Here is an 18109-nt window from a genome sequence, read left to right as displayed (position 1 = left end):
ATGGTACTATAGCTTTCTGTGATCCTGTAATGTGCTTTGTAGCTCCATATGGAATGTTACCTGGGTTTTTTTATATACATATATATATATTAGGGCTGTCAAGCGATTAAAAAAAATTAATCACGATTAATCGCATTGTGAAACAATAATAGAATCCCATTTATTTAAATATTTTTGGGTGTTTTCTACATTTTCAAATATATTGATTTCAATTACAACACAGAATACAAAGTGTACAGTGTCACTTTATTTTTATTTTTGATTACAAGTATTTGCACTGTAAAAAAACAAACAAAAAATAATTTTTCAATTTACCAAATACAAGTGCTATAGTGCAATCTCTTTATCATGAAAGTTGAACTTACAAATGTAGAATTATGTAAAAAAAACCCCTACATTCAAAAATAAAACAATGTAAAATTTTAGAGTCTGCAAGTCCACCATTCTTTGCTGCTAGTGTCACTTTATATAATTTCCTTGGGCACCTCCTGAACCCTACACACAAAGAAGAAATTATAAAAGGGGGAAATGTATTGAGAAAACTCCACATAGAATCCCAGAAAGCTATCTCAGCACATCAGCCCGTCCCTGAACTGAAATTGAAATAATTTTTGAACTCTAATTTCCTTTGCTCAGTAAAAGCCCTGTATTTACTTTTTGCATTTCACTCAGCTTAGACAAGGATTAGTCAGTTTCACTTTCGGGTATGCATTAACTGTTACAATGCTGCAATATTTAGTTCATTCCAAACCTGCTAGAGCAAATATTTAAAGCAAAACAGGTGTGGTGACTGACTGGTTAAGGTGCTAGCCAGGATCCTGAAGGGTGTGGGTTTGAGTCTTGTTTGATCTGACAGTGAAATGCTGCTTGCAGTTCACCTATCTACAAAATGGGTCCCTGATGCACAGGGAAATCAATAGAGGTTGGAAATCATGCTGGCCACGTTACTTCCTTGTGGTCCTTTTGTCTACTCCTAACTGTGTGAGCCATCTGTGTTTTGAGGCAGACTTTGATAAACATTTTAATTTTTTTTTCTAACAGCACTTTTTTTTTTATTAAACCTAAATTTTGGAATATCAGCTTTTGCTCCAGAGTCTTTATCCACGAGTGAAAGATGCCTTCAAAGTCAGGTTTTTCTTTGAAATAGACACATTTGTCATAGGGCTGTGAAGAGGTCAAAGATGACAGTGCTGCCAGAAAACCTGATTTGCTCTGAGTAAGAATATCAGTTTTCTCTTATGTTTGAATAGTTGCTACATACTGTTCTTCTAAGAAAATCAAGTGACTCCATCCTTCATGAATAAAGTCCTTTGTCAAGTAATGCAGTTCAATATCTTTTTGTAAAACACATTTTTATTCTCTCTAGTCCCAAAATAATTCTGTGTATAATATGAGTCATTCCAAAGGGATACCAGAGTTACCACCTCTGCCGGCGGCAACCACAACAGAACCCTCAGAACTGTATAAGGTATGTGTCATCTTTTCTCCGATATAAAACTTTTAAGTCGAGTTCTGGAATACCTGCAGGCATTGTATATTTTTAGCTTTTAAGCAGATGATGAGGTAAAAGGGCAGCCTAGGCTGCTAATCAGGTTTTAGATTTATCTAACTCTCCCCCTTTCCAAATGTTATAGAATTATACAAGAGCCTAGTTACCTATGCTAGTTACATTACTGAAAACTCTTTTGGAAAGCTCTCAGATACCATGTGATGGGCGAGGTATAAGAAACTGAACAGAATAGTGCCTATGAACTTTCAAATGTGACTTTAGGGAGTATGAGCGCACTTTAATAGCAGTATGAATGCCTGTTTCCTTACTGATAAGATTAGCCACATCGATCATAAGAAAAACCCACAGCAGGAGTTGTAATCTGGTTTTATCATCTATTTTAAATTGGCCAACTGTATCATTATCGTTTTTTACTAAAGCTCATGATAGACTGGGGAAGAAAAAAAGTTGCATCAGTAACACAAATGGAAGGAAGTTATTTTATGTCTTAATACTCTGCCTTTCCAGAGGTCATCTGGTGATGGCCAGCTGAGCAGACACATTTAATTGCAGCTCCTGAAGGAATGAAAAGAGAAGTGAGGAAATGGAAGGCAGGATGTCAATAGCCTATTAAAAAAAGCTATTTTAAATTATTAAAAACTTGATGCTAGTAATGATGTCTTGCAAAGAGAGGTGAAAAAGCAAGTAGCTATGTTTTCATTGCATTATTTTATTAGGTGAGGAAAGGTTAAGTGGGATGAAATGTGAGAAGAAAGTGGAATATGCGTTTAAAATGGGAGCTACAGAAACCATGATCTGAAGAACATTCATGCTGTATAGTCATGTGCATTTCCTCGCTCTGGGTATGAAAATATTTCTGTAAGGAATCTACTACCTGATCCCATCCCATGGCCTTTATATATGTGAGCTGTCCTATTAAAGTTGGGACTACAGGACATAAAGTTTAACAGATGGAACAAGCTAGGTGTGGTGTTCTCTCCCATCTAGTGGCACCAAGATCACAGAGAGAGAGATTAATGAGTCTGCTCTACAGCCTTAGCTAAGGGCCGTATGCAGTGGTGAGCTGGAGCAGGTTCCCAAGAACCGGTTGCTAAAATTAGACCTCCGTGGAGAACCAGTTGTTAAAGGGCCAGGGGGTGGGCAAAGAACTCCTGTCCGTGGGCCGGACCATCCTGTTGCTCCCAGGATTCCCAGCTGGGGAGGCTGAAGCTCCCCCGGCCCTTCCCCCGCTTCTCCCCAGCTGCAGCGTGGCCAGCCACCCGCACCAGCTGGGCAGCTCAGCTGAGCTCTGGAGTCGTCCTGCTGCCGCTTTTTGAGAGGTCCGGCAAGGTGTGGGGGGTCCTGCTGCAAGCTCCAGGGCTGGCCAGAGGGGATGGGAGGGGGCAAGTGGGGCAATTGGCCCGGGCCCTGCAGGGGCCCCTGGCCCCACGAGGATGTCTCCCCCAGGACCTCCCCCGCTTCCCCCACCCTGAAGAGCAGCAGCATGGCCAGCTCAGCTGAGCAGCTCAGCTGAGCTCTGGGCTGCTGGCAAGGTAAGGGGGCTGCAAACTCCGGGGCCGTGGGGGGGCAGGGCAAGTGGAGCAATTTGCCCCGGGCCCCTGGTCCCACGAGGATGTCTCCCCCATCCCCCCCCCATCCCCCCCGCAGAGCTGCAGCATGGCCAGCAGCTGGGCAGCTCAGCTGAGCTCCTGAGTTGTCCTGCTGCTTTGAGCTGCCGGCAAGGTAAGGGGGGAGGGGGCTGTAAGTTCTAGGGTTGCCGGGGGGCAAGTGGGGCAATTTGCCCCAGGCCCTGCAGGGGCCCCCGGGCATGTTTCCCTCTACCCCGGCCCCTCCCCCGCTCCCCCCTTAAATCAGAACTTTTTATAGGGAACCGGTTGTTAAGATTTTGGCAGCTCATCACTGGCCGTATGGCTTTTAGCTCATGCAGTAGAGGCTCATGCACTAAGCTCTATAAGTCCCAAGTTTGATCCCACCCACTGACGACCGGGGTCTGTCAGTGTTACACAAGCATTTAGGCATAAGCGTTGCAAACATTTCCTCTTCTTTCAGCTGATTAACAGAGTAGATCCCTTTATAGCACTGCTTGAAGAGGGCTTGAAGGGATAGAGAAGTGGGGAGGATGAGGAAAAATTCAGTTACAAAAATGTAGGAAAAAAAAGAAGAAATGAAATGGAGATGGGGTAAGATTAAAGACTATTAAATAATTTGTTGATACATTTATTGATTGATAAGACCTCATTGAAGACATGTAAAGTTACTCGTGTGTAAGTGTATGCAGGATCAGGCTCTAAGAGTGATACAGGATCAGAAGGATGTTATGAGAGGTAGAGACAATGTCTCCCCAACCATAAGTGCTGACTCCGTGGGTGCTCCAGGGCTCAAGCACCCACGGGGAAAAAAAAATAGGTGGTGCTCAGCACTCACCAGCCACAGCAGTTCGGCGGGGGCCACTGATCAGCTGTTTGGCAGCTGGCAGAGATGCTCAGAGGAGGGTGGAAAGCAGCGAGCAGCAGGCAGGTGGGGGGCTTTGGTGGAGGGGCCGGAGTGGGGGCGGGAAGAAGCAGACTGAGGGCTTGGCCTTCGGAGAGGGGGCGGAGCAGGGGTGGGAAGAGGTGGAGAGGGTGGGGTCTCAGGGGAGAGGCAGAGCTCAGGCGGAGCGGTGGTGGAGCACACACTGGGAAAAATAAAAATCACCACTTCTGTCCCCAACTGTCATTCCCATGAACCAGATTGGCTTGTTTGCTATATATGCTAGTCAGGCTGTGTAAAGTGATAGATGGTGTTCCTCAGAAGGGGGCAGCTAGATACAGCTACGTGATGTCTAATGTGGCATTTCCTGGCTGCCAGCAGGGGGACTGTTTCTTCCTCTAAGTAAAGCGCAGCTTTCATGTTTGATACAGTAGCTCAGAAGGCCAGTAGTCAGTTCTTCAGGGGTCACAAGCTGTAGAGGCTTTTTTCTGCTGCCTAAGCCCGACATCATTTATTTTTTCCACAACAGTCTACATTTCAGACACATTTTCAAATTATTCAATGAATTTCCAATAATGACTGAAATAAGTTAAGAACACCATTTGTTTTTCAAGAATATTACCATATACAGTCATATGACAAATGAGCTGTTCATTCTAAATTGCCATTGTTAGAATATATTATACATCAAGACAAAGCTGGAATAAATGTAAGAGCATCACTATGCTGGCTATAAATCAAACCAATGAGGATATAAAATATATACTTGAAGATAAAAATCAACTAGATGTATTTTTTACATGGGTTAATAATATAATATATGGAGATATACCTATCTCATAGAACTGGAAGGGACCCTGCAAGGTCATTGTGTCCAGCCCCCTGCCTTCACTAGCAGGACCAAGTACTGATTTTGCCCCAGATCCCTAAGTGGCCCTCTCAAGTGGCCTGCATGAAATAAGTTTAGTGTTTCTCAGCGACAAAAAATCCACATCATAGGAAACACCACTGGAACTGACACTGGCCAACTCTCTGGGTGGCTGGTTCAGCAGAATGGCCAAGGGATCATATGGTTGTGGAGAGTGATGTGCCCTTGTTTTTCCCTGCTCAAGGGTGAGGCTCACTGGCAGGGCCGGTGCAAGGAAGTTTTGCACACTAGGCGAAACTTCCACCTTGCGCCACCCCCCCCACCCAGCTAATCCTGCCCCCCCATGGCAGCTAACCATGCCCCCCGCCCCCCCACCAGTGGAGCCCCCTGCGGCAGCTAACCCAGCCCCCCACCCGGGGAGCCCCCCACCCAGGGAGCCTGCCACCCCCCCGCCCGTGGAGCCCCCCCACAGCAGCTACTCCCCCTGCAGCTAACCCCGTCCAGGGAGCCCCCCCACCCCGTGGAAGCTAACCCCTCCTGGGGAGCCCCCCCACGCGGCAGCTAGCCCCGGCCAGGGAGCTCCCCTCCCGCGGAAGCTAACCCCGCCTGGGGAGCCTGCCCCAGCTCACCTCGGCTCCGCCTCCTCCTCTGAGCACGCCGCCGTCGCTCTAATTCTCCTCCCCTCCCAGGCTTGTGGCGCCGATTGGAGGAGACTTAGAGTGGGGGCTGTGTGCTCAGCAGAGGAGGCAAAGTGGAGGTGATCTGGGGCAGGGAGAGATTCCCCTGTAAAGCCCCCCCCCGTTACTGCGGGAGGCCCTCCCCGGTCCCCCCCTCCCCAGCTCACCTCCACTCCACCTCCACACCTGAGTGGGCTTTTAGGCGCCCTCAACCACAGGGCGCCCTAGGCGGCCACCTCGTTTGCCTAAGTGGTTGCACTGGCCCTGCTCACTGTCAGGGCTGTGTGGGGAAGCTTGCAGTACTGCTGCCTGCGCTGTCGCTCGTCTCTAACTTCATTCTTCAGGCCTGTCAATCTGGAACTTTTCATGAGCATTATATAAACATACAGATTTTTTAAAATATCAGTCAGTGCAAAATGTGAACTGGTGTTTGTGATGTGGTAGAGCCAAGAGTTTTAGGCTGACTTCAGGCTAAGAAATAGCAATTATTCTTTCTTGCGCTAGCTACAGGAAGACTCTTCTTAGATAGCCCAATGACTTAATAATATTACTATTTTTCAATTTCAGCTTGTCCTTAAGAACAGCTATTATCCCCCTTTGATGCAAAGAGTGTCATGGACTTTGGCGGTTCCATTTAAAGAACAGCGTTATTATCGAAGCCCGAGTGATTCCATAGCTAATAACTACACACTTACTGCACGTGATCTAAAACTGAAAGATCTGCATAAAATGGTGCCCCCTGCAATGGCGAGAGCAACATTGGGTTCAGCGAAGCAGAGAGCAGTCTCACCGTGTATCCATACTTGCATATATTAGCACATTGCCTAATGGTTCATTTGATCTCTGCATATTTAATTAGCAGTACAAATCTGCAGTCACTGAACGTGACCATTCTCTCCTGTTAATCTTTCTTGGGTGAAGTTTGGTTATAAAATGGCCAGAGGTTTAGTCAGAGGTTTAGCCCATACAACTTGAGCAAGAAAGAGACCCATGCCAGATTAGCTAATAGCTCTGTGATTAGAGCACTTATCTGGGATGTCAGAGACCCACGTTCAGACACTGGGCCTTGAACCTCCATGTCCTATATCCTAATCACCAGGCTATTGGTTATTCTGAGGCAGGGTGGTATCATGTTTTATCATTAAAAAGTTCTGAATGTCTTGTTTTCATTTCAGTGTGGACCGAAATCAAATTTTAAAATGTCAACGTTTTTCACAGACCAAAATTCTTATTTTCCAGCAGGTCGTAGTCAGTATCAACAGTGGACTGATTCTTTCATAATGTGCAGGGGCAACAGAATCCTTACATTCACATAAGCTCTCCTTCCTAGAGAAGAGCCTTGTATGGTATGCAAACACAAGGTCACAACAATTTAAAATCTACTTTTTAATTTGTGAACTTTCTTCTGAGGATTCTAGCATCTCATCATAAACCACTGCTATTGGTGAAAGATTGCTATAATGTAGTATGCTAACTTCCCATTGCTTACTTTATTTGTCTAAAGCTGTTGTCTGTTAATCCAGGCCGTTGCTTCCTTTCTTTTTATCTTGGCAAATGATTGGGAATTTGACAAAAGAGTTTCAGTGTCCACTTTGTTCTCTGCACACTACTTAAGTAGGCTTTGTTTTGGTTACTAAGCCTCTTACCATTGTTTCTTCACCTGTTTTCTTGGATTCACGTGCATTTCAAATGAATAAAGGTATGTGAAATGGAATGCAGTCATAATCAGGGTCTGTTTCCTTGGAGAAAAGGCATTATATGGCGATTGATTATTTATATGGCTGAAAAGGCTGTCATAACAGCCTCTTGTCCACAAATTAGTCATATATAGTGAATTTGTTATAACTTCATATTTTATCACACTACCTTTAGATATTACATTGCACTATCTAGATGTAAAAGTTAGAAATATAGGTTCTATTTCACTTAAGCATTCCTATTGAGGAAAACACTTAAACATTGACGTCAATGGAACTTAAGCACATGCTTAAGGTTAAACACATGCTGAATGCTTTCCTGAACCTCAGTTCAGCAAGGTACTTCAGCATGATTTTTAAGTACGTTGCTGAATCAGGACCCTAGCCGTCTATGTGCAGATTATATTTTTCTGTTATTTCTCTGTCGTAGTTAATTCATGTATCTCTGCTTTGCAATAACTTGAAATAACCTTATTACAAATTATTTTCTTGACTGATACTTATAGCTTCAAACGAATTTGCACCTTCTGAGAAGAGGCTCAAACTTACACAAAGAAGTAAATGTGAATCTGATAGGTAATGTACCATAGTTGATCATAAAGATACGGAGTGCTGAAATAAGTATCAGAGTTAGAGCTCTGCAGTTTGACACACTTACAGTATCTTGTTGCTTTAATTTTTCTCTTCGTTTGGATGTAGTTACAATAACATTTTATGTTTTTTATAAAATCTGTTTGTGAAATTCCTGCCTGAGCAGACAGGGCCAGCAGAAAGCTCATGTGGCACTTTTTGCTGGTCCTTTGCAGAGGGATGAATTTCACTTCTAGCATATAAGATGGCACATTTAAAGAATTGTGATACTGAACTATTTCCCTGGGGTGTGCACAGATAGATGATATATTCACAGGCAGTAGTCACAAGACAACTAGAAATATGCTCTAATTACACTATCAGTTTTTCAAAGATACAGTACTTTTGGACAGTGGGAAAATACTGGTTTCTTTTCTCCCAATTCATCCCCATGCCCAGACATTACCTGTTCCCACTTTCCCCTGACTCCTCATCTGATCTGTCTCCCATGCCCTGGGCTCCAGTGGGTTCCCGTTTCTCCCAACCCTTTGCCCATGTTCCCTGTCCCTACTCACTCCCAATCACAATCTTCTTCCCTGGCTCCTAGTCCCAGTGCGCTTGCCCATCCAGTTCCAGTTTTTCTCTCCACTCCCCTGCTGTCAGCCTCCAGGCCCAGTCTCAGTCTTCCTCATCTGGGACCCTTGTCCCCAGTCTACCTCTCTCCATCTTCTCCCTCTCCTCCCCCCACAGATCTTCCCTCTGCATTCAGTACAGGCGCCTGCAAGTGTGTGTGCGAGCTGGGGAGGTCATTGAAAGAACAAGAGAGATAGACTCCCTGTTCTCAGTTCAGGTGCCTGGAATTACCAGAATGGCCATCAGGAGCCCAGAGCTGCAATTGCAGGGAACGTTCTATTCAGCCCCTGGCTGGAACATGCCCAAGGCGGATGGAATCTTTGTGGAATTTATCTTCTAAAATCTAAGAAGTTTACTGGCTAAACTGCGATTTTTCAGTGACTTATAACTTGGCTAAATATAGGCAGATTTTAATGGGGACAGCAAAAAGGGGACATCTCTGACACAGAGGCCACCGTGTACCACATTTCAAACCCTGCTCCACGCCTGGGGGCACTAGAACTGTTCAAAGAAAAGATTACCAGATTGTAACATGAGTAAAAAAACCCCACAAAACATATTTTTCTGTAGTCTCATTCTTGGAAATGGCTGAACCACTTTGACTTTAATTATCCACAAGTATTCAACCTCAGGTAGACATCTGGCATGGAAAATTTCAACCTAAATGGTTAAAGTTTGGCAAAATTATACGCAACTGAAATGGATCTGATGTAAAATGTCAGTCAACCTTAATAATAGGTGGTGCTACCAGTTTGCCTACAATAACATTACCCACCTCTGTCATTATAATTACCCAAACATATTTTTATGTTTTGTTTATTTTGATTTAAAAATAACTTAAAAGATGCCTATCCAAGACACTAGGTGCCCCAACACACATTAACAATGCAATTTAAAAGTCCGCAGCATTAAAATGATCAGCCAGCCCTCTCTGAACGCCCCATCAAACAGATACCTTTTGCAGCATGACCAGAAGGTCACCAAATTTGGACTATTTCAAACTGGGGGATTGTGTATATATATTGTAAAATACATTGCCATTTCCTGTAATATACTGGCTAGTTTTCATATTACAATATAAGGCAGCATGTATATTGTTTACAATGAAGCAATTTGGTGTATGGCTTTACTACATCTTCATGAATAGTTGAGTACTGTAGAATAGGCCATGCTCATCCTCAGCATAATGCCACTGGAAAACAGGGTATGAATTTGGCCAGAATGTTATGAGAATGCATCTCTGGTTGTAAGTATACTAAACTGGTGCCCTTTTGTTTCAGAACCACACCAACCCAACTGTACAGTATAGATTCAAATTCATTACATTCAGATAGACATAGTCCAGAATTAGGCATCATATATTATTCAGACACCCAGCCATTGACTCCAGAAGAACAGTTTGTTGTCATGCTCCAACACGAGGAGGAGATACATAAGCAAGAAGAGTCACCTTCGGAAAGTGATATAGAGGTATTAACTTCACTTTTTTAAGTTGAGACAAATGATGATAATCATAATCAGGAGTATGAATATGTACAGTTATGCCCACCTAAATTGGCCATAAATTGGGAAAAGAAGAAAATTTCTATGCACCAGACAAAGCATGTATAAAAACTAAATACAACAAACCGTGTTTAAATCTTTCTTTAACCCTAATCTGCCTCTGTTTCCTTCCCAATTGTTTCCTTTTTCTTTTAATAGTTTCTCACTCCTCAGTCTGTTCTCCAGGCCAGTGGGTTGCATCTAAGCGCATCTAACCAAATTCGTAACCACTCATATTATTGCCTCGCACTTCAAATAGCAGCATTTTACTACATTTTAGTTGGTCCAGCCCAGAACAATATATCTAAGCAGATGGAACTACTTTAAAAAATTACATCAGAAATTTGTACTGGTTTAAAAGGAACTCAAGTTTGAAATAACCAAGGCACATGATAGTCCAAGTGCCTTCTACCTGTGAAAAGGGTTGAGGAGATTAAAAAAAACCAAACAAACCTGGAAGATATTTCATCATAGTCAGTTGCCTGTCTTAAAAGTCAATATAATAAGGATATTTTTATTTTTACAGAGATATTGTTATTACATACATAATGGAATACGGAAAGACATGCTGGCACCCCAGGGTAAAGAAGTGAAAGACATGATTTTAAAGCATATTCCAAATCATTTTCTTACCAACCCAAATCTGGAGACATTGCTTCATAGTTTAACAGAAGAGATTCAGGATGACTACCACATCAGCCTCATGAAAAACATTGGTAAGAGGGCAAACGTCTCAGTAGTTTTGGCAGATGCAGTGATTTTTTCAGTCCAAAAACAAAGGGCCTCATTTTTCTCTCAGCTCCACGTGGCTTACTCCTTTGAGGTCAGTGGAATCACTCTAGATTTCCATGAAGATGCAATCCATGATAATGCAACATTTAATTCCAGTTTCATCAAGTATCCTTATTTACTAAGCACCATAAGACTTCAATTAATATAGAGTAAACTTCGGTAGACAAGTATCAGAGGGGTAGCTGTGTTAGTCTAGATCTGTAAAAGCAGCAAAGAGTCCTGGGGCACCTTACAGACTAACAGACGTATTGGAGCATGAGCTTTCGTGGGTGAATACCCACTTTGTCGGATGCAGCCGACAAAGTGGGTATTCACCCACGAAAGCTCATGCTCCAATATGTCTGTTAGTCTATATGGTGCCACAGGACTCTTTGCTGCTTTTGGTAGACATGTAGTCTCTGGGCACCCCGTTCACATGCAGTTTCCCATTCCTAATGCAGGCTCAAATCATATTAAGAAAGCATAGTTCTGCATAACCTGACAATATCATTCAATGAGACAAATTCATCTCTTACATGGCTCCACTGAATTCCAGTGCTTTTACACCAGGATCCATAAATGTCATGAGTTAAAGGTTTTCATTTAAATCATTACAGGATTAATGAGAATGGAACACATGGAACTGAAATAGGAAATAATTACAGGGTTAAGGTGCTTTTACATTTGAGCATGTTCGACAAATAGAAAAATGAAAGAGCTAATACAGAAGATTAGAAGTATTGAAATTCACTAATGTTCAGTTCCAGGAGATTGAGTGTGAGGGATATGATTCTGATAAAACAATGACCTCTCAAGTGTAGCTTTCTCTTCCCTTCTCTTTTTTCCCCAGTAGATTTATTATAATTTTCCAGCTGGACTTTGGTTGGTAGCCCCAGGAGCCAATAGACTTGTTGCTCTTTTCCAAATGTAGCTGCTGAGTGGGGACCAGTTCAAAATATTCAACTGGAATTTCCACCTAGGCTTTCCTTACATTCTATATCTTGCTAATGTTAATTACTGTTATTTGAATAAGTTACATTGTAAGTTCTCCAGGACAGAGATCTTCCCATCTTTCAGCTATATATGTCACTAAAGTACTATGTTTACTTATGTTTCTTTTCCAATCTTAATGATGGCCAGCATATCCCAATTTAAGGGCTTGTCACATGAGAATATTATAGCAATACAACTTTAAACCACGATAGTTATCCAGTATAACCCCTGGAGTGGACAATTTTATTCAGGAATAAGAGTGCCTTTCTCTGGTTTAGCTTATGTGGCTTTGGTGGTGGTTAAAGCTAAAACCCCTCCCCCCCCCCAAAAGTCAGTCTTATTCCAGAATAAGAGGATTCACAATTGCCGTTATACCGGTATAATTAAACCAGTATAACTGGAAAAATCTCCCATGTGGATAAGCCTTCACACTCTTTCTGTAATCCTAAAGGTACTGAACCAATTGTTTACTCCCTTCAAACAGGTCTGGGAACTGAACTGTCAGTAGAGCATTTGCTTCACCACCACAGATCTTGTTCTGGCACAGAAATGTTGGTGTTGTGCCAGGGCTGAAATACTTTTTATGAGATAGGTACGCACACATGTTCTTATGAGTTACTAAGGGGCGGCTGGGAAGGAGCTTATATCTGTGTAAGAATCAGAACCAGATTGCCATTACAGAATTTAGATAAATTGAAATAAGTACTTATCCCTTTCTGTGCTCCCTCAAGGAAAAGCAGTGAGAGCCTGCATTACTAACTAATAGATCAAGCAGTGTGAGCAGCATGGCTGGTTTGCATAAAGTGCAGCAGGAATGACTCCACAGTTTGGGATATTGGCATGATGGGTTTTCCCCAGTATGGAGCACCTAGTAATTGAAAGATCTCTTTCAAGGGAGAAAATCCATTTTAAAAGGGGAAATGGGGCAACTTAATCAGTTTGATTTACCTGAGCCTCAGAACATGGATGCCAAGGGCTACAGTATGGGAAGTTGAAAGAAAGTATTTGAGGCTATGGCTACACTAGAGGGCTTACAGTGGTACAGCTGCTGTAAGTTCTCTATTGTAGCCACTCTAAGCTAACAGGAGAGAGCTCTTCCATCGACTTAATTAATCCACTCCCAATGAGTGGCACCAGCTATATCTATGGGAGAAGCTCTTCCGCCAACATAGCTCTGTCCACACCGATGCTTAGGTCAGTGTAACTTATGTTACTCAGCGGAGTGGCTTATTTATTCACACCTCTGAGCGACATAAGTTATACCAACATAAGTGGTAGTGTAGATACAGCTTGAGTTACAGAGTGCAACAAAACTGCTCCTTGTTCAGGGGAACTGGGTAGCCTGAAGGCTTTTGAACCTAGTTGTAAATGTATGTGGTTGTAAATCAAGCCAGGTCTGTACTAAAAAGTTAAGTTGACTCTGCTATGGCACTCAGAGCTGTGAAAAATCCACACCATTGAACAACGTAGTTCAGCTGACCTAATCCAGTTCTTCTGTCGATCTAGCTACTGCCTTTCAGGGAGGTGGATTCACTACAGTGACAGGGGAACCCCTCCTGTGGCTGTAGTGAGTGTCTACACTGAAGTGCTACAGCAGCACAGTTTCAGCACTGCAGCTGTGCCGTTGTAACTGTTTAACTCTAGACATAACCTTAGAAAGCAACAAAGAGTCCTGTGGCACCTTATAGACTAACAGAGGTATTGGAGCATAAACTTTCGTGGGTGAATACCCACTTCGTCAGACGCAAAATACTGCATCTGACGAAGTGGGTATTCACCCACGAAAGCTTATGCTCCAATACCTCCGGTGGTGAGCTGCAGCCGGTTCGCACCGGATCCCGTGAACTGGTTGTTAAATTTAGAAGCCCGCTTTAGAACCGGTTGTTCCTGGAGGGACAACTAGTTCCAAAAGGGCTTTTAAATTTAACTAAAGCTCTAGCAGCTCCCTACCCTTCCCCCAGCCCCAACTCACCTCACTCCGCCTCCTCTGCTGAAGCTCCTCCGGCTTCTCCTCCCCCTCCCCAGTTTCCCGCGAATCAGCTGTTCGCGCGGGAAGCTGGGAGGGCTGAGAAGCAAGCAGCACTTCCACCAGGTGAGCTGGGGCCGGGGGTGCCAGCGGGAGGAGGGCTCCAGGCGGCGCGCTGCTCGGGAGGTCGTAGCGAGACTCTGGGGTCGGGCGGCTGGGCTCCTGCCCCCAGGGTCCAGCTGCGACCTCGGCCGGGCAGCACGGCTCCTGCCCGGGTCCGGCCCCCGGGTCTGGCCGGGCGGCGCGGTTCCTGCCCGGGTCCGGGTGGCGCAGTTCCTGGCCGGGTCCGGCCGGGCGGCGCGGTTCCTGGCCGGGTGCGGCCAGGAGGCGCGGTGGGAGGAGAAGCCAGGGGGAAGCTTCCTGCAGGTGAGCTGGGACAGGGTGGGGCGCGATGAGGACTCCAGGCGCCGCCCGGCCCTGCTCCAGCCACTGCCCGGCCCCGGCCCCAACTCCGGCCGCACGGTGCGGCTCCAACCCTGGCACCGACCCCGGCAGGGTAAGAGGCCAGGGCCAGGGCCGGGACTGGGGCGGGGGAGGAGGGGTTGGATCGGGCAGAGGTTCTGGGGGGGCAGACAGGGGATGGGGAAGGGGGGGTTGGGTAGGCGCCGCGTGGGAGTTCCTGGGGTCTGTTGGGATGGTGGTGGATGGAGTCGGGGCAGTCAGGGGACAGGGAGCGGGGCAAGTTTGGCAGGGGGTGGGGTCCTGGGGGGGAGTTAGGGTTGGGGGTCTTGGGAAGGAGTGGTCAGGGGACAAGGAGCAGGGCAGGGGGGGTTGTGGTTTCTGAGGGGGGGCAGGACGTGGGTGGGGGGTGTACTCACTGGGCGGTTCCCTACCGGGTCTTCGGTGGTGGGTCCTTCAGCCGCCGGAGCCGTGCCGCCGAAGACCCAGTAGGGAACCGGTTCCTAAGATTTTGGCAGCTCATCACTGAATACCTCTGTTAGTCTATAAGGTGCCCCAGGACTCTTTGTTGCTTTTTACAGATCCAGACTAACATGGCTACCCCTCTGATACTTGATAACCTCAGAAGTAACTCCACCGAAGTATAAAATTGATGTGATAATCAGACTTCGATGGTAGATTGGAGGACGATTCAGTGATCTGTAACGATTAGTGTAGACTCCATCTCAACAGCTGATGGGCACTGTATCTTAGTGTTGTTGTGTATGTTATGATGTTGTTGATCTGACCAGGAGGTGGGAAGCTAGCACGAAGTTCAGTCCTGCCTGTGTGACTGGAGTTGGTACTTGCATTGTCCCAATACATCTCTGATTCTATAAGCAAGTATTACAAATGGTGGCTTCAAGATGGCAAAAGAAGAAATTTACTGATCATACAGAGAAGGCTGGACTCTGTAAGTACTTGACAGACTTTGAGATGTTGCTCTCTGTGAATGAGTGGACTGAGGAGGGAGCAGCATAGTACCTAGCAGTGTTTTTGGATGGTGGTGCTGGTAAATACTTTGGCAGCTTTCCAGTGCGGTTCATGGATCTTATAGACAGTCATACAATCAGATATACAACAACTGTGAAGGGGGATTGGCCGTTTTCAAATATAGAAAGGAATGGCAAGCCAGGAGGAGGTCAGCAGCCTTTCAGAAGTGGTGTGCCGAGTCTTCATTTATTCACTCTAATTTAAGGTTTCACGTGCCAGTAATACATTTTAACATTTTTAGAAGGTCTATAAGTCTATAATATATAACTAAACTATTGTTGTATGTAAAGTAAATAAGGTTTTAAAAATGTTTAAGAGGCTTCATTTAAAATTAAATTAAAATGCAGAGCCCCCCGGACTGGTGGCCAGGACCCAGGAAGTGTGAGTGCCATAGGTTGCCTACCACTACCCTAAATAGTTATATGTGCGCACTAAGGAGACTGTTCGATAGGGCTTTCTTTGCATCTGGGAGATGGCTCAAGTGAAGTGGAACCTACTGCACCCCATCTGGAACTGGCAATGCAGAAGGGCATATGCCCAGTGGCATGCTATGGGAAGATCATATGTGAAAAGTCAGTTTATAAATGGTTTAACAGGGACATTTCATAACCTGCTGGTGAAGGAGGATAACATACTGGATAAATCTATGGACCGGATTATATACAGAGTTCAAAATATGGAAGAAGAAATTGGTGTTTCCTTAAAGGTATTGGCTGTTAATTCCCAGCCTCAAGGTGACACCTTTATACTGATGCAGCACTTCAAGAAATGATTGCTAGCTAAATGGCTAAAAAATTGGAGGAGGCCCAAGTGCAAGCCATTCACAGGTGTCCCAGGGGTCAGAAGAGACACGGTTTCCCAAGTGGGTCTCAGTCCAGGTGACATTTGCAGGAATTGTGAAAGCAAAGGCCACTGGAGATGGAATTGCCCTAAGCAGAGGGAAGCCACAATAAGGGAAACAAAAAGTTAAGGATGCAGTAGGACTAGCAACTATTAGAATGGCCCATCTGAGGAGCTGCCCAGATACCTGTTACTTTATGTCTGGAGACATCACTGGCTGGAAAATCACAATGCTATTGGACTCAGGGTCTATAATAAATCTGATCCGTGATGAACAGCCAGTGCCGAAATGGAAAAAAATATATATTTCAGGAGTTGAATTGGTGACTATTAACCATCAGCTACTGCAAACAGGAGAAACCCAGCTCGTGCTGAACTTGGGACTGCATACTAAGTAGACTTTTCTTGTGGTCACCAGTATTTCTAGGACTGTTATATAGGGAGTGGATTTAACCTGAGGGCATCACGGGAACTCTTGGGGTGTTAATAGAACACACTTGTCCCTGGACAATATTCAGATGTCCCTGCTGAATGTGGAGCAACTCTTGATGCCTTAGAGATGTCTCTACCATGCCTATAGTGGGACAGAGATGAACTGCTCCCTGAACAGAGTTGTGGTGAAGTCGGGTCATTATTCAATAATACCCACAGCTTCAGTGAACCTGTAGGAGTGTTTGAAACTACCAATATCCAGTGATGATTGTTGTTTAGCAGACTTCTGTTTCCAGCTGCACAATGGGGAGTTCTGGCCAAGAGCAATTAATCTGACTGACCAGGAAGTGCAGCTGGTGAAAAAGAAGTTGATGGGGACAGTGACGTAGCTGGTGTCTCAAAGCCTCTCACGGGGCAGAGATCAAGAGCTGTGAAGTAGTCCAGTCAGGCAAAGAGCTAGGAGTTGTCTTGACAGAAGCAGCTGTGGAAGGAAATGAAAGAAAGTGATTAGAACAGCTGATCTTATGATATGCTAGTGTGTTCTCCAGAAATAATGAAGAACTTGGGCGATATGATTGGGTGCAATGTCAGATTGTGTTTAAGCCAAGGAGAGCTCCTGTGAGGCAGCCCCCATATCAGATACCCTTGGTATATGAGGTTGCAGTGAAAAAGATGCTGTTTCAATTCCTCAGAATGCTTTTAAGACTCCTGCATGCACCATGGATGTTTCAAAGGGTATTAAATGATCTAACCCACATTTTGAGAACTGAACACATCTTCACATATTTAGATGACTTCATTTTGTTTCCATTTGTTTCGGGTAAGGGATAGCTCAGTGGTTTGAGCATTGGCCTACTAAACCCAGCATTATGAGTTGAATCCTCCAGGGGGCCACTTAGGGATCTGGGGCAAAATCAGTACTTGGTCCTGCTAGTGAAGGCACGGGGCTGGACTCAATGACCTTCCAGTTCTATGAGATAGGTATATCTCCATATAAAACATGGGAGGAATATTTGGGAGGAGTGGAAAGGATTCTAAAGCTTTTTAAGGAGTTAGGATTTAAACATGTGGAAAATAAATACCAGTTTGCAAGGAGTCGCATCACCTTCTTAGGACATGTAGTCAGTGAGAATGGGTTGGAGCCCCAACCTCAGAAACTGAACCTTATAAAGGACTGGAAGGTTCCTACAAACCTGGAGGAGATGCAGCAGTTTGTAGGCCTCTGCAGATTCTATGGGAGATTTGTAAAAAAATTCACAGCCCAGGCAGCGCCATTATATCAGCTATGTGAAAGCAACTTTTTCTGGATGGAGGAATGCCAAAAAGTCTTTGAGTCACTGAAGGAAGGACTTCTAATCCATGCTGTGTTTAAATTCCCAGATCCATCTCATCCATTCACAGTATCCTGTGATGCTTCAAAGGTTGCTTTTGGACATGCTTGTGAACAAATTGACAAGTTTAGTAAGTGCAGACTGGTGGCCTGTAGAAGTCGCAAGATAAATGAGAGGGAAACCAAGTATTCAGCTGCAGAACTGGAGCGTCTGGCTATTGTGGAGGCTCTCAAGGCCTATCACCCCTATTTAGTAGGTACAGAAAGCACAGTGTACACAGACCACAGTGCCCCCCTACAAAGCGCAACCCAGAAGGATG

At 44.7% G+C, this 18109-nt stretch overlaps 1 protein-coding gene across 1 annotated transcript in view; it reads left to right on the top strand.

Annotated features, from left to right (window-relative positions):
* Window positions 1-18109, top strand: part of DNAH3 (dynein axonemal heavy chain 3) — a 108588-nt gene that overhangs the window by 1661 nt on the left and 88818 nt on the right. The window contains exons 3-7 of the mRNA XM_044981127.1: window positions 1367-1468; window positions 6092-6317; window positions 7728-7797; window positions 9705-9894; window positions 10493-10682. Coding sequence (XP_044837062.1) covers window positions 1367-1468; window positions 6092-6317; window positions 7728-7797; window positions 9705-9894; window positions 10493-10682 — 778 coding nt within the window. The remainder of the gene's footprint in view (window positions 1-1366; window positions 1469-6091; window positions 6318-7727; window positions 7798-9704; window positions 9895-10492; window positions 10683-18109) is intronic.

The sequence above is a fragment of the Mauremys mutica genome, chromosome 11, assembly GCF_020497125.1.
Source record: "Mauremys mutica isolate MM-2020 ecotype Southern chromosome 11, ASM2049712v1, whole genome shotgun sequence".
NCBI lineage: Eukaryota > Metazoa > Chordata > Testudines > Geoemydidae > Mauremys > Mauremys mutica.
Note: the sequence above shows the minus strand (reverse complement) of the source record. Positions and strands in the feature narration are given on the sequence as shown.